The sequence below is a fragment of the Penicillium alfredii genome (assembly GCF_028826965.1).
Source record: "Penicillium alfredii strain IBT 34128 chromosome Unknown utg000009l_segment0_segment0, whole genome shotgun sequence".
Classification (NCBI taxonomy): Eukaryota; Fungi; Ascomycota; class Eurotiomycetes; order Eurotiales; family Aspergillaceae; genus Penicillium; species Penicillium alfredii.
Window position 1 is genome coordinate 3,316,232 of NW_026622706.1, and position 13,996 is coordinate 3,330,227.

Here is a 13,996-nt window from a genome sequence, read left to right on the forward strand (position 1 = left end):
GGGGAGAAGTGGGGAACACGCGACTGACACATTGGGCGAGATCGGAGAAAATGAAAGATCGCGATCGGCTTACCTAGCGTGGATAAAGTCGATGGGATGGATAGTGTGATGATTGTTGGATGGGAAAGGAAGAAAAAGGGAAAGCAGGAAACGAGTTCCAAGCTGATTTATATACCCTCCGAGCCCCTCTTTGGCGGCAACATGCCACCCATAAGGAAGAAAGGGAAAACATTTACTGAAAAAAAATTCCACCAAGTCCTGTACACCCCTCAGAGGGCACTAGTAAACGGGACGCAGCGAGACGGCACACGAGGACAAATGAGCACCCGGTCGGACGAGCTGGGATGGGAGAGCATCCACTCGCAAAGCGTGGTTTTTTCTCCGCACGAGGGGGAACGCGTTGCTCGTGTTCATGCGCCAGAACCGGGATCTTCGGATTTAGTACATCCTTGGATAACCTTAGCTATGGAAGTACCAGGGGCAATCGCATAGCTCTAGCGTTCCTTTAGTGTATAGATAGTAGGCCTTGAGTCATGAATGTGAGTGAAAATAAGATGCGGGGAAACAATATCTCGACATTATCTAGTTAAACTACTCCACCCTCGTGGTATAAGGGGTAGAACAGCGAGACCTGCTGAGTGTGGATTCAACTAGCTTAGGGCCTAGGTACTCTCACAACACACACATATCTGGTATACTTTCCCTTAGTCCAGCGTCTTGACGAGTCTCGCTGTGGGCTGCCATGTTCCCCGCAGCGGGGAAGCTGACATAATGAGGGGTAAGGCAGAGAAATGCAAGTTTGGGGAAACGAAAATACCAAGGGTTTCACGATGATGTCTTTGGTTCCTTGGGGATACTAAACCAGCTGTTGCTCCTTGTCAAGATTTCTCGTCTCTTTCCGAGGGATGTCCGCTTTTTGGCCGAATCTCGGCCAAATGGCTCCAAGAGTGGCCCGCCGAACTCGGGTGAGGAGGTGTATTGGAGATGCAGCACTCCACTCTGGAAGGACTCGGATACGCAGTCAGGTCATTGCAGCGCCACGGAATGAATAACCGGATTTAGACTCTCCTCTTCACCGGCAAGTGGGATTTTATTCGATCGTATTCGATGCTGGGATTTGGCACACGCGACAGGTTTCCAACTGTCCGATCGCGTCGAATTTGCCTGAGAAAGGATGTCGCCAAATTGCTGAGCATAAATCGAGTTTCGCTTTTGCGGGTACTGTGATTCATCCCTCCCCCGAGGCTCAGTTATTCGATCATGAATCTAATTCAGCGGCGGGCGTCTTCCCAAGAGCAAAAATCCTTGCGACAGGAATGGGTGTTTCATGACCTTCACAGCAAACAACACAATAGGGCAATCCCCGGTTATTTCCCTAACTCGGGAAAAGACATCGAAAGAAGCCCCGAACGAACAAGCCTTAGTTCCGTACTATGGTTCCAATAACAAAGCAGCAAAATGACTGATGTTTCATTGAGCAGAACTGGCAGAACACAGGAACTATGAGTCCGGCAACTCGACTTTGGATGGGCAACATGGAAATTGGTGAAGTCTACCAAGAAAGCCACCCATATGGACTTCGAAGTTTTCCACTCCTTGCGTCTTCTGGATATTACGATTGTTCCGAATGAGTCGAGTTGAATCGTTTCAGCGTGGTATGAGTTGCCTCACAGGTGGCAATTTCCATGCGTCTGCATCTACCAACTATATATCAATACATGAAGCGACCGGGCGACACGGGGATATATATCTGGAGGAGAAATTCAAGAAGCTTTGAGGAACCTGGAAGCCAGGCAGAATGCTGCAATAAATGATCCAGGTTCTGGGCCAACCTCCCCCGTTTGCCGATCCCAACCCCTGCGGGCCAGAAAATGACGCTGTGGCAAACTACCAACTATACGACTACCAGGTCGTGATCACTCAAATTATACCAAAAGAAGAGGATATATTCGTGATAATACTCCCATGCCAGACTTCGTATCATCCTCGAAAATATCCTTATGAAAGTAGTAACCCTCTACATGTCACGGTTGGTTTGTGGACCGAAGAGATCAGTGCAGTGTCAGAATTTGATCGGTCTGATTGTACATGTCGAAGGCTAAGGCTAAAACACGGCATTCCGAGATCGCATCCCGTGCTTCTGCCGTTCTCTGGACTCGGCATTCAGGCCAATGAAACCATCGGCCCAGTAGATGGAGTCAAGACAGCCAGGGCAGTGTTGCAGATAAGCAGAGAGATCGACCACCCAAAAAACGTTGACCTCTACAACACTTCCTTCTCCCATCTGCGTCAATTATTATTTAATATACGATCGACTCGACCTCCACGACCACCTCCACGTACACTCCCAGGGCCAGGATCAGGTCTAGAATGCAACAGAATCAGTATAATGCGCCATGGAGAAGTGGAGATGGTGTCTCATCTACAGACTCGGATCCGTGGATGGTCGAGTAACAGGTGAGTCGGGTGGAGAGTGTGGGTCAGGGTCTGTTAACTTAAATGTTCCTCAAGTCTCTTTGAAAAGATGATCCCAATCCCCAAATGTGTCGATATACTGTCATTGGCTCTGGCGCAGGTGGGTTCCTGACAGAATCCGTGTATCAGCCATGTGGAGACGGGTGGCGCACGATTTTGATAGACTTTTGGATGGTGACGACGCCTGAGATATTTCTCTCTTTTTCTTTCCTGTGGAATATTCGCCTATAAAAATGCTCTCGTCCGAGATTTGAACAAAACGTCTTGCCCAATAACCCACTCCTTCTTTTCTACCAACCCTAAACCCTCAGCCATCTCTGCTACATCAACCTCCCATCAAGATGAAGTTCGGTCTCGTCGCCCTGGCCCTCGTCGGCTCTGCTCTCGCTGTCCCCGTCCAGGACGGCAGCCACCGCGTTCCTACTCTCTCGACCGTTCGCCCGGCCTCTACGACTCACCACTCTACTACTCGTGTGCCGTCCCACACCTCGACCCGCAAGGCTTCTTCCACGGTCACCCCGACCACCATTCCTATCTGTGACGTCGAGCACGAGGGTGACAATGGCGAGCACCGAGGCTGGTGCAAGAAGGCCCAGCACTCGGGCACCTACAAGAATGGCAAGAGCGACTAAATACTCCTACACTTTTGGTGGGAATTCGTCAAGTCTTTATGGTCGATTTCAAGGGATTCATGGATATATGAGGTCTTCATGTTGCTCCCATGTACTCTTTTCTGAGCAGCGTGGGAGCTGCCATTCGCTTGTGTTTTTTGGGATGTACATATATGCCTTGTATGGGCAATTCTCTTGTGTGCTGGTGCACCCTGGAAATAGAATAGACTCACTTACCAGGACGATGTGTTTGTTTTCCCTTTGATTTTGTTCATTATTTGCTAGACAGATATATTTGCTCGTAGGCTGGCGTGTACTTGGTATACTTGGTATACGCCAAGAGCGGCGAATCAGCGAATTGCTAATCCCGAGCTCGGAGTTTGCGCGCGGAGATACTCGACGATTCTCTTCTTTTCTCTTCTCTCTGTTGTTTCCTTGGATTCCTTTTATTTGATATCTCTTTCATTTCTTCCTAGCACCGGCTCCCCGCGGTTCAATCACTGATGAGCCCGCGATCTGCCCTTGCGCGCTCGCTCCTACGCGACTGGAGCAGAGGCCATCAAGGCCCCAGATTCGCTCGTCTGTTGTCCACCACGCCATGCCGCCCCAGTCGACTGCGTGCGCGACTCGATATCCCGCCTCCGTTTCCCATCACAGATGCCTGTCCCGAGTCCACCTGCGATTGTCCGTCCACGCCAGCCATGCCGGAGGGGTTACCGATCGATCATGATCAAGCATTGAACGGGACCATGGCGGCGTATACCCAGCAACTTCTGGTCTGCACGGGACAGCGAGATTGGACGAGCCGGATCGAGAATGACGGCGAGAATCAAGGCTGGGGCAACCTGGTCCGGGGATTGAAGCGTCTGCTCGGTCGCGGGGGACCATACCTCGACGTATGCGCCTATTTTCTCTCAGGGCTGTTACATGGAGCTGTTTCTAACCAATTCTCTTGCTTCCGTCTAGCCCTTTAACAACATCCTAGTTACGAATTCATCCATTGTACCCGCTGCAAGATCTCCCTCCTCTACGGCCTCTGCGTTCCTTTTCCCCAGCTTCAAATACATCCCCTCAATACCGGTGGATATTGCATCATCATCAGACTCGACTGCAGACTTGACTGCCTTTGTGCGCGCTTTTCTGCTTCCCGAGAAACTCCATGAGATGCACTCTACTCTCCCCGAGGCCAAACGAGCGGACATGACCCGCTCCCCGGAATTATCCTCGAAGTTCACTGAAGTCGTGGACATCAAATACTCGCCCACGATTCTGATTTGTGGGCATGGGGGTCGCGACATGCGCTGCGGGATGATGGCGCCCGTTCTGGAAACCGAGTTTCAGCGCGTGCTGCAGTCGCGAGGCTTCGCTTCCACAGGCAGCGACGCCGTCACGGTGGACGGCCCCGATCATGCCAATGTGGGACTCATTAGCCACATCGGCGGCCACAAGTATGCCGGTAACGTCATTGTATATATCCCGCCCAAGATGACGGTGGGAGAGTCAGAGCCTCACCCGCTGGCGGGTAAGGGCATCTGGTATGGTCGAATAGAGCCCAAGCATGTGGAGGGCATTGTACAGAAGACGATCCTCACGGGCAGAGTGGTCAAGGACCATTTCCGTGGTGGGATTGATAAAACCGGTGACATTCTGAGACTCTAGAAATATCTACCTGGAAAGATCCGGAGATATTATGTGAGAGACAGTGTATGATAGAGCTGTGCTAGACATAGAGCAAAAAAAATAGTACATTATACCGAAGGATGTGCGTTGTGTTGTGTCAAAAGAGAGAAACACCTCGGATGATAATGCTGCGAGACGCTAGACCGCATCGGGTCCAAAAAGTGTCCCGAGCTCCGCGGAACTTTTGGCAACTTTTCGTGCGCGAACCACCCCAGTTGGAGCCACGCAGTTTGTCGGTGGACACGATGAGACTGCAATCATCATGCAGACTCTCTCACGCATCCGATTAAAGCCCATTGCACGCGGCTGGGCATGCGCGCGCCCAGCCGTACGGCCAGTACCTCTCACTTCGAACGCGTTCCTCCGCCTTGCGACAACGGCCTCCAATCCTCGCAGACTCGACCTCCCTGCCCTCGACAAGAAATGGCAAGCAAAATGGCAAACAGAAAACGCGACTACATCACGCTCACCACCGAACGAAGAAACCGAGTCCAAACCCACGTCCTATATCCTGTCCATGTTCCCTTACCCGTCCGGAACGCTGCACATGGGCCATCTTCGAGTCTATACAATCTCCGATGTCCTGGCGCGCTTCTATAAGATGCGCGGACATAATGTCTTGCATCCGATGGGGTGGGATGCGTTCGGACTGCCTGCGGAAAACGCTGCGATCGAACGAGGTGTCGACCCGGTGGACTGGACTAAGGAGAATATTGCAAAGATGAAGGAACAACTGCGGAGTATTTCTGCTTCATTTGACTGGGACCGAGTATGTTGATTGGACTGGCTTCCTGCCATGCGCCGGGGTTTGTTGAATGTCGCTAATGCATTTTAGGAATTGGCAACTTGTGCCCCGGAGTTCTACGAACATACGCAGCGCATCTTCCTGAAGTTGTATGAGAAGGGCTTGGCATATCAGGCGGAGGCACTGGTCAATTATGATCCTGTCGACAAGACCGTGTTGGCGAACGAACAAGTGGGTGTTTATTACCTATGACAAGTGGGAATGGACCTGACTCTTCAACAGGTTGATGCCAATGGATTCTCATGGCGGTCCGGGGCAAAGGTCGAACGGTTAAACCTGAAACAGTGGTTTTTCCGTATCACAAAGCTCAAAGAATTGCTCCTAAAAGACCTCGACTCCCTTGCGGGCGACTGGCCCGAGCGGGTCTTGTCGATGCAGCGGAATTGGCTTGGGAAATCCCAAGGTGCCAAGATCAGGTTTCCTCTGTCCATCGATGGACCGACAGGCGAGGAGGTCACGGTTGATGTCTTTACTACGCGGCCCGACACGTTGTATGGGGTTGAGTATATTGCCCTTTCGTTGAACCACCCGGTGGTGTTGAAAGCTGCCGAGAAAGACAGCGCACTACGACAATTTCTTGATGAGGCTTCATCGCTTCCATCGGACTCAAAGGCTGGCTACCGACTGACTGATATCAATGCATCCCATCCACTGCAAAAAGTTGACAAAGACTGCCCCCATCTGCCTCGAAAGCTTCCTGTCTTTGTGGCACCCTATGTCCTCGGTGATTATGGCGAGGGGGCCGTGATGGGCGTTCCCGGTCACGATACGAGAGACATGCTGTTCTACAAGGAGAATGTGAATCCTGAATCGATCTCCGTCGTAATTGCGTCCGAGCCGATGGAAAAGAGGGAAGATGGAACAACTAATAGCGTTGTCTCTGCCCACAACGCGAAAGCTTTTACCCAAGAGGGCTTTCTTACCTCGCGCTGCGGGAGATATCAAGGTCTGCACTCCAAGGCGGCCGCAAAGCAGATTGTCACCGACCTCCAACAGGTTGGGCAAGCCGAATCTGTCGAAAGCTGGCGTCTGCGAGACTGGTTGATCAGCCGGCAAAGGTACTGGGGTGCCCCCATCCCCATCATCCATTGCGCTGACTGTGGCCCTGTGCCAGTGCCGCCAGAGGACCTTCCGGTTAAGTTGCCGAAGATCGAGGGAGATTGGTTACGAGGGAAGAAGGGCAACCCTCTTGAATCGTCCGAAGAGTGGCTCCACACTAGCTGTCCCAGTTGCGGAGGATCTGCCAGGCGAGAAACAGACACCATGGATACCTTTGTGGACTCGTCGTGGTATTACCTACGATTTTTGGATGCTGCAAACCAAGCTGCCCCGTTCTCGCCGTCTCTGGCACGGCCCGTGGATATCTACATTGGCGGTGTCGAGCATGCTATCCTACATCTCCTCTACGCTCGGTTCATCTACAAGTTTCTTGCTCAGTCAGAACTGTTCCCGGCTCCTACAAACGCTGGGGATCACCCCGCGCCTGCGGAACCGTTCAAGACTCTTCTATCCCAGGGCATGGTCCATGGCAAAACATTCTCCGAGCCCTCGACGGGTCGGTTTTTGCACCCCTCGGAAGTGGACCTGTCGCGCCCCGATAAGCCTTTGATCAAGCGTACCCAGGTTGCACCCAATGTGTCTTTCGAGAAAATGTCAAAGAGCAAGCACAATGGCGTAGACCCTACTGCCTGCACCAGCAAGTACGGCGCGGACGCCACTCGCGCTCACATCTTATTCTCCGCGCCAGTCAGCGAAGTGCTAGAATGGGACGAAACCAAGATAGTTGGGATAGAGCGCTGGTTCGGACGGCTTTGGAAGGTTGTTTTGGATGCACAGCAAAAGCTGGTGCAGTCCTCTTTCACGGTATCAGAAGGCGATTTCGGCGCGTCCACGGGCCACGCGGCCTCTCTTGTGTCTTCGCTACAGGACCTGAGCGATTCAGATGCAGACGCTGTCTTGGCCACCCACAATACCATCTCCTCCGTCACCACCTGCATTGAGAACAATCCCTATGGTCTGAACACAGTCATCTCCGACCTAACCAAACTCACCAACACCCTATCTTCGACCCTCCCATCCTCGCCTCGCCCGCTCTACATGTCCGTCTCCGCTCTACTACGTCTTCTCGCTCCGATAGCTCCCGCACTAGCATCTGAATGCTGGGAGGTTCTCCACGAGCTCCTCATCACCAAGGCCGAATCCGCCACCGCTGTACCATCAGTCTTCTCCTCCCCCTGGCCCGCCACCCTTTTAACCCCCGACCAAGCCGAGGCGCTCTCCTCTCGCAGTGGCCAGACCGTCGCCGTGCAAATCAACGGCAAGCTGCGCTGTGCGGTTACTATCCCGCGTATGCCGTCTCCCACCCCGACGACCTCTTCTCAGGGGAAAAGTTCCGGCCCCTCGCAGGAGGAACAGGACTGGATTGTCAGCCGGGTCCTGGAAACGGCTGAGGGTGTGCTGTGGCTTCGCGAGAAGAATGACTGGGAGAAAAGGCGGCGGGTAATTGTGGTTAGGGGGGTAAGTTGGTGAATGTCGTTTTTTGATTCTGGGATTTGAATCAACAACCTACCTACCCTACTCCTGCTGGATAGACAAAATATGTACATTAGCAGCCTGTGGGGGTAAAAATCTATATCAAATTATTTTTTATCAAAATCTAAGTACAATTTCTCAATCTTGTACTGGGCATGTTGTGATGACTATGGTGGGATGGCGTAAGTCTTGCTCATTATATAAATTATACTCAAGTCCAGCCAAAAAATATATTTCAACGGTATCCATGTTAGATGTATGTTTACTAAGATATGTTTAGTGGAGACATAATATAATTAATAATATCAGATATTATCCATGGATATTTTATTGCAATCAGACAGCTCTTACTTGTAGGGACTACAGTCTCATGAAAGTGTTTATTTACTCGATGTACCGCACTCGTTATTCTGCCGGATTTTTGTAATTTGACCAACAAGATGCTGGTATTAGCAGGCGGTAAATCCACAACCAGAAGGCGGTATAGCAAGGTACACTGAATAGAGTAAATACTTTTATCTCGTAGACAACAGTCTGTTTATTCAAAGAATCGAAATATTCACAGCTCATGTATCTATATAAATGATTCGGGTCTAAGATGACACATATGAACACATGCCCGGAAAAAAAAGACAACTGAAAAGAATTCAGGAGAGCCACGCTGGCATGAAGCTTTCCCAATAGATACCAGCATGGAAAAAAAAAAAAAAAAAAAAAGATGAGATCGAACCGATCGAGTCCGACCAGAAGTTCGATCAAAATCATCACGGAGTTACTCGAACGGCACCGCCCCATGGTACGACTCGGTCAGAGGCCACAGTGCGAAAGAGAAACCAACGGCCCCAGCGACGAGAAGCGCATAGTAAGTGACCGACCAGCCGATACCCAGCTTGGCCGGGGCGTCAGCGGCGGAGGTGGTTTCGGGATCCTCCTTGCCACGAGCCGGTAGGGCATCCGCCGACTCGGTGGCATCGACACGGCCCCAGAACCGGGGCAGACCACACCAGTTGCAGAAGCTGTGAACGAGAATGACGGCGGGCAGCGACCCCGTGCGCAGGTAGAGGAAAGTCGCATACCAGCCGAACACGGTGGTGTAGGCGAACTGCAGGATCGAGCGCAGTAGGGCTGCCAGGATCGAAGTGTCCGGGTGGGTGAGCCGGAACTCGTAGAAGTGGTGGACGTGGGCGATGCCGAAGTACAGCGGCGCCACGAACACGACGCGGCCGGGGGACACGCGCGCCAGGAGATGCAGCGGTACGATGACCGAGCGAAAAATGACCTCCTCTGTGACGGGGCCCTGGGGGTGTCATCGGATTAGTATATTGTACATTGTACATTGTTAATATCAGAGGAAGATGATCGAACTTACGGCCACATAGTTTCTCCAGCCAATCCACCCCCCGAGGCTCTCGGCGAGTTTGCTGCCGCGGAACCACGTTCTCCATTCACCTTCGACAACTGCTCGCTCAAAGAGGGGCCCCACGAAGAGAATCATGGTCAGGAGCAGGCTTCGGGCAATATCGCCCAGGCCGATCGGCCACCAGCCCAGCAGTCGCAACGCCGCGGCCACCGAGGAGTGACCCTTGTCGACGATCACCCAGAGCACCAGCAGGGAACTGATGATACAGGACCCGGTGACGGATCGGATGCGCGCCCGAATCACGGACGGCGCATCACGACTGAGACTGGGCGACGGCCGAGTGTCGGGAGAAAGATAGAATGGGACCACATAAAGCAGAGTGAGCGCGACCTGAGTAGAGGTTAGATCTTATTTTATCTAATGTTCTTTTTTCGTCTTTCATCTTCTTCTAGTCTTCGCTTTCACATTGAGAGACAATTTACATACGGAGAAGATGATGAGGGTCTGCAACGATAGCGCGGGTTCATCTGACGAATATTAGCACGAACAACCTCAGGACCCAAAAAAGACATACCTTGATGCTTCATGTACAGACTCCTCAGACGAGCCAGTAGCCCAACGGGCGCCATGATTGATCTCTCGAAGAGGTGCAACTGGGAGCGGGGGGATATTTCACTCAGGAGGCTCGAGTCACTGGGGACGGTAACCGTTGCTGACCATACGCGCAGAGCCCATTATGAGGGGACACCGCAAACAGCGGGTAATTAACCGTCATGGACGGTACGGGGTGGTATTGAGTGCATTGAGTGCATTGTTCTCTATTCTTCTTCCTTTCGACATTGCAACTATCGAGGATCTCGTATGACGAGGAGAGAGATGGGATCCTTGACATCCCTCCCCCGAACATCCTGTCATCAACGTCGGTGCTACTGTCATTCCAAAAATATCCCAGTCACACCCGAACGGGTGGACCGGGCGTCACTCGTGTGCCAATGTGAGCTATCATCCCCCCTTGGGGGTTGTGTCTATCTTCATTTAAGCCATGCGAGGGGAATCGTGGACGAAATTCTCCGATCTTTCACGAGCAAAGGCAAAAATCAATTATTCGTCTTGTCTCGAGAGGGGGCAAAGACATGAGACACACAGCTTTCAATCCATGAGGATCCAGGGACAACGCATTGGGGTCCACTCTGACTGCAGGACCTGGATCCTCGGATTATAGCACATACACATACAGACACACACAACCCTGGGTCGATGTGGGAACGGGCTCGGGTGCAGGATGCTTGAATCCTTGAGATGACAGGTCTCTACGGGTTGCACGACACATCAGAGACGGAGAATACTGCAATGTTCAAGTGACTTTCGACGCGAACCAAGTCAGCGCGTCTCCCGTGGAGCCGAGTCAACGGGCTGCATAACCCCCTGGGTGATAGGCGCCCTGGCCTCACCTTGCTGGCGCTTCACCGCTGGGCAACAAAATTCCTCGCCCCCCCTTGGCTCCCTTTTTTCTTCTCTTTTCGTGTCTCATGTCTTTTTTTTGTGCTTCCAGTTGCGCTACCTTTCGTTTTTGAAACGCCTTAATGATTTGATTTCGCTTCTTCACGCTCCTTAATGTTTGAAACGACTTAATTCTGTGACGACTGGTCCGATTGACGCTCTTTTTTTTTAGTTTCCTGATGAAATTTGGTCTAATACACACCCTTGGGATCTCGATCGACTCCAGGGTGAGACACACATTCCTTACATGCTACCCTTCTAGGAAAACAAAAAACAGTCTTTAGGGATTAACGTCACTCTTTTGCTTTGTTTATGCCCCACGTTGAAAGTGTGCAGTGTTGATTTATTTGGTTTCATTCTTTCTTTTCTGGAGAGCGTTGTTTTTATTCGATTCCCTGTCGCTGGGCTATGCGGTAGTTGTTTTTTTTTTTTGGCTCGCCATGTCTTCTCAAGTTCGACCGTCTTCGCCGCGTACGCGGAGAGCATTGGGAGAGCGCAGCTCTGCCCACACAAATGAGAGGTCGCCCACTCGTTCGTTGCGCATGGTCCAGGAGCAGGAAGATGTTGATATGTATACCGCTACACCGTTCCCAACCAAACCGGAGCAGATCCTCCTGCCCATTCCCGGCAAAGGGCAGCAGAAGTACATCTCAGACACCGGTCTCAGCTACTCAGGCACACCGGGTCAGTCCACGTCGACCTGGTCCTCGCCGTCATTCAGCCATGGCGCGAGCGGCAGTGTGCTGGATCATTCCATTGGCGACAGCTGGGATGTTTCGTCCACTGTCGATACGGGTAATTCGCCCCCCGCAATGTGGGAAGATGACCCAGCGTCGAGCAAGTCCTCTCTGCCAGAGGTCCCATCGGCCAAGCCCGATGATGGACCCGAAAGTTCAGAGCCTGAGTATTCAGATGACGAGATGATTGTATTGCCTACAGCAACGCCCACCATTAAAGCTGTGGTATCCGAGCCGCCCACATCACCAAAGTCTGATGACCAGGAGGAGTCTGTCCTGGGCTATTCTAGTCCCAATGTCGAACCCATTGGCGTGCCATCAAGCCCCAATTTCGTGACATTGGACAACTCCAGTACACACTTCCACCGTCCTGGCACGTCTCATTCCGACTCGGACCCGCGGTCCAACTCGCTGTCATCTTACAACTCACGAGGGACCGTTGTCAGACATGCGGGTGCCGCCCCATGGATCCACACGGCTTCCTCTGAGCACTTGAGCTCTCGTTCGCAGTCTTTCCGGTCTACTCCCCCGTATCAGTCCACGGCCTCTTTCCGTTCAACGTCTAGACGTCCATCTGCAAGCCGATCCCGGTCTGCGACATCGTCCTCACGCAGTCTGCGCTCGGTACGGGACATTCAGACTGCCATTGATAGCGGTGTGCCTATTCAATTCCCGCGCATCCGTGCTCCCTCTTCGTCAAGCTCTCATGCAGACACGTCAATGTCCTATGACCGCGACTTCACTCCGGGCCCAGCTTCTGGCCGTTGGAATCCCCATTTGTCACGAGTATCATCTGTGTGGTCTGCCGACGAGCTTCCGGACGAATCTTCCCCGCAAGAAGAGCATTCAGATTCCGAGATGTCGAAACCAACTCGTCCATCGGCTGCCGTGCTAAACTCAAAGCCCACCTCCTCTGTATGGCTGGTGAACGACCATGACGATGAGCGCCTCGACAGTTTGACAAAACTCCCAATGCGCGGGTTCCCCCACAGCCTATCATCGGGATCAAAGCGAAGCGACAGTGCCCGAAGTCTCCAGCGCCCTAGCACCGGCTCGAGCGGCGTCTTCAATATCCTCCCAGCATGGGCCAAGCTCTACTACCAATGGGATCCCATGGGCCTCAACTCTGCTCTGTCCATGATTGATGCTAGTCGACCATCGTCCACGCGCCCGGGCACAAGCAACTCAAGTGTCTTCGGTCTCATGCCAACGCCTCTCAACATCCCGCGGCCACGTTCACCGGAGCGTCCGCGCTCTCCCGAGCGCCCCCAGTATGTTAAGCGACGTCTCGAGAGTGACCCGCGCGATCCGCGCGCCCACTGGGTCCCGGACCCAGAGCCAGAAGACGGAGACCGAGTCGGTACTCCTCGCAACCGCTTGCGCCATAGTTGGTCGCCGCATCTGTACCAGGACCGACGTGTCATCCAGTATTCTCCCAGTGGATGGGGTGCTCCTTCGTTGGATTCCAGGACCGAGCCAATCTTTGGGCGGCGGAACATCCAGGTGTACTCTTTCTGCTTGGGGTTCATTTTCCCTCTCAGTATGTGGACAATTTCCCTCCTTCACAGTTGAAGGTAGCAGACTACTGACATTTTTTCCCAGCCTGGTGTATTGCTGCTTTTCTTCCACTCCCGCCAAAACCCAAGATGGCGCCTGAGATGATGGAGTCAGAGGACGATATCGAAATGGCGTACGAGGCGCAGGTCCTGGATCTGCAGCAGCGGCGGTATGAGAACGCCCGCTGGTGGAGGAAACTCAATCAGTGGATGATCTCGCTGGGCGTGGTGATCATCGTCATCATCGTGAGTAGACCTGTCCTTGGAGTCGTGTGCTTTGTTCTAACGGTCTGCAGATCACCCTGGCTGTCATCGGCACAACAACTGGTTTTTAATTCTGTCTTCGGACCTGCTTCCTTCCTGCTCTGTCGATCCTTCAACCCAGCTCGCCCTCTTTTCAATTTTCTTACGCTCTTACGACTTGGCCCTCTCTTGCTTGCAGCTGAATTGCCTTCACCCTCTTGGAGATCATTCCTTTTTGACCACTCTTTCGGGACTTCTTGATTTCACCCCCTACTTGTCTAACCTTTCCTTCCTCTTCCCTCAACACTGCAGACCAGCATCTCCTTTCTGTGATCTTCTTCCTATTCTTTGTTCGAGGCCATCCCCTCGATACCACTTCTCTTGACTTTTCCTCTTCTTTTATTCCCCTTCGCTGAACATTTTCTCGATACGATTTGTATGGAACGACTGGACGCACTCACATAATTTCCCCCTTTCTTGCCTTTGCCTTCTTCACA

At 52.4% G+C, this 13,996-nt stretch overlaps 4 protein-coding genes across 4 annotated transcripts; 3 read left to right on the forward strand and 1 right to left on the reverse strand.

Annotated features, from left to right (window-relative positions):
• Window positions 1–2,816: 2,816 nt before the first annotated feature.
• Window positions 2,817–3,107, forward strand: NUU61_007162 (uncharacterized protein; the record flags this gene model as incomplete). The annotated part of the gene is made up of 1 exon (XM_056657687.1): window positions 2,817–3,107. One exon carries the CDS (start codon window positions 2,817–2,819, stop codon window positions 3,105–3,107), a length of 291 nt encoding a protein of 96 aa, XP_056510487.1.
• A 482-nt stretch (window positions 3,108–3,589) lies between these two features.
• Window positions 3,590–8,100, forward strand: NUU61_007163 (Aminoacyl-tRNA synthetase class 1a; the record flags this gene model as incomplete). The annotated part of the gene is made up of 5 exons (XM_056657688.1): window positions 3,590–3,982; window positions 4,053–4,707; window positions 4,982–5,535; window positions 5,602–5,742; window positions 5,794–8,100. The coding sequence occupies 5 exons, from the start codon at window positions 3,590–3,592 to the stop codon at window positions 8,098–8,100; spliced, it is 4,050 nt and encodes a 1,349-aa protein (XP_056510488.1).
• A 775-nt stretch (window positions 8,101–8,875) lies between these two features.
• NUU61_007164 (CAAX prenyl protease RCE1) lies at window positions 8,876–10,092 on the reverse strand (the record flags this gene model as incomplete). The annotated part of the gene is made up of 4 exons (XM_056657689.1): window positions 8,876–9,400; window positions 9,473–9,853; window positions 9,950–9,990; window positions 10,038–10,092. 4 exons carry the CDS (start codon window positions 10,090–10,092, stop codon window positions 8,876–8,878), a joined length of 1,002 nt encoding a protein of 333 aa, XP_056510489.1.
• Window positions 10,093–11,403: 1,311 nt separating this feature from the next.
• Window positions 11,404–13,591, forward strand: NUU61_007165 (putative serine-rich protein; the record flags this gene model as incomplete). The annotated part of the gene is made up of 3 exons (XM_056657690.1): window positions 11,404–13,240; window positions 13,303–13,502; window positions 13,553–13,591. 3 exons carry the CDS (start codon window positions 11,404–11,406, stop codon window positions 13,589–13,591), a joined length of 2,076 nt encoding a protein of 691 aa, XP_056510490.1.
• Between the last annotated feature and the right edge of the window lie 405 nt (window positions 13,592–13,996).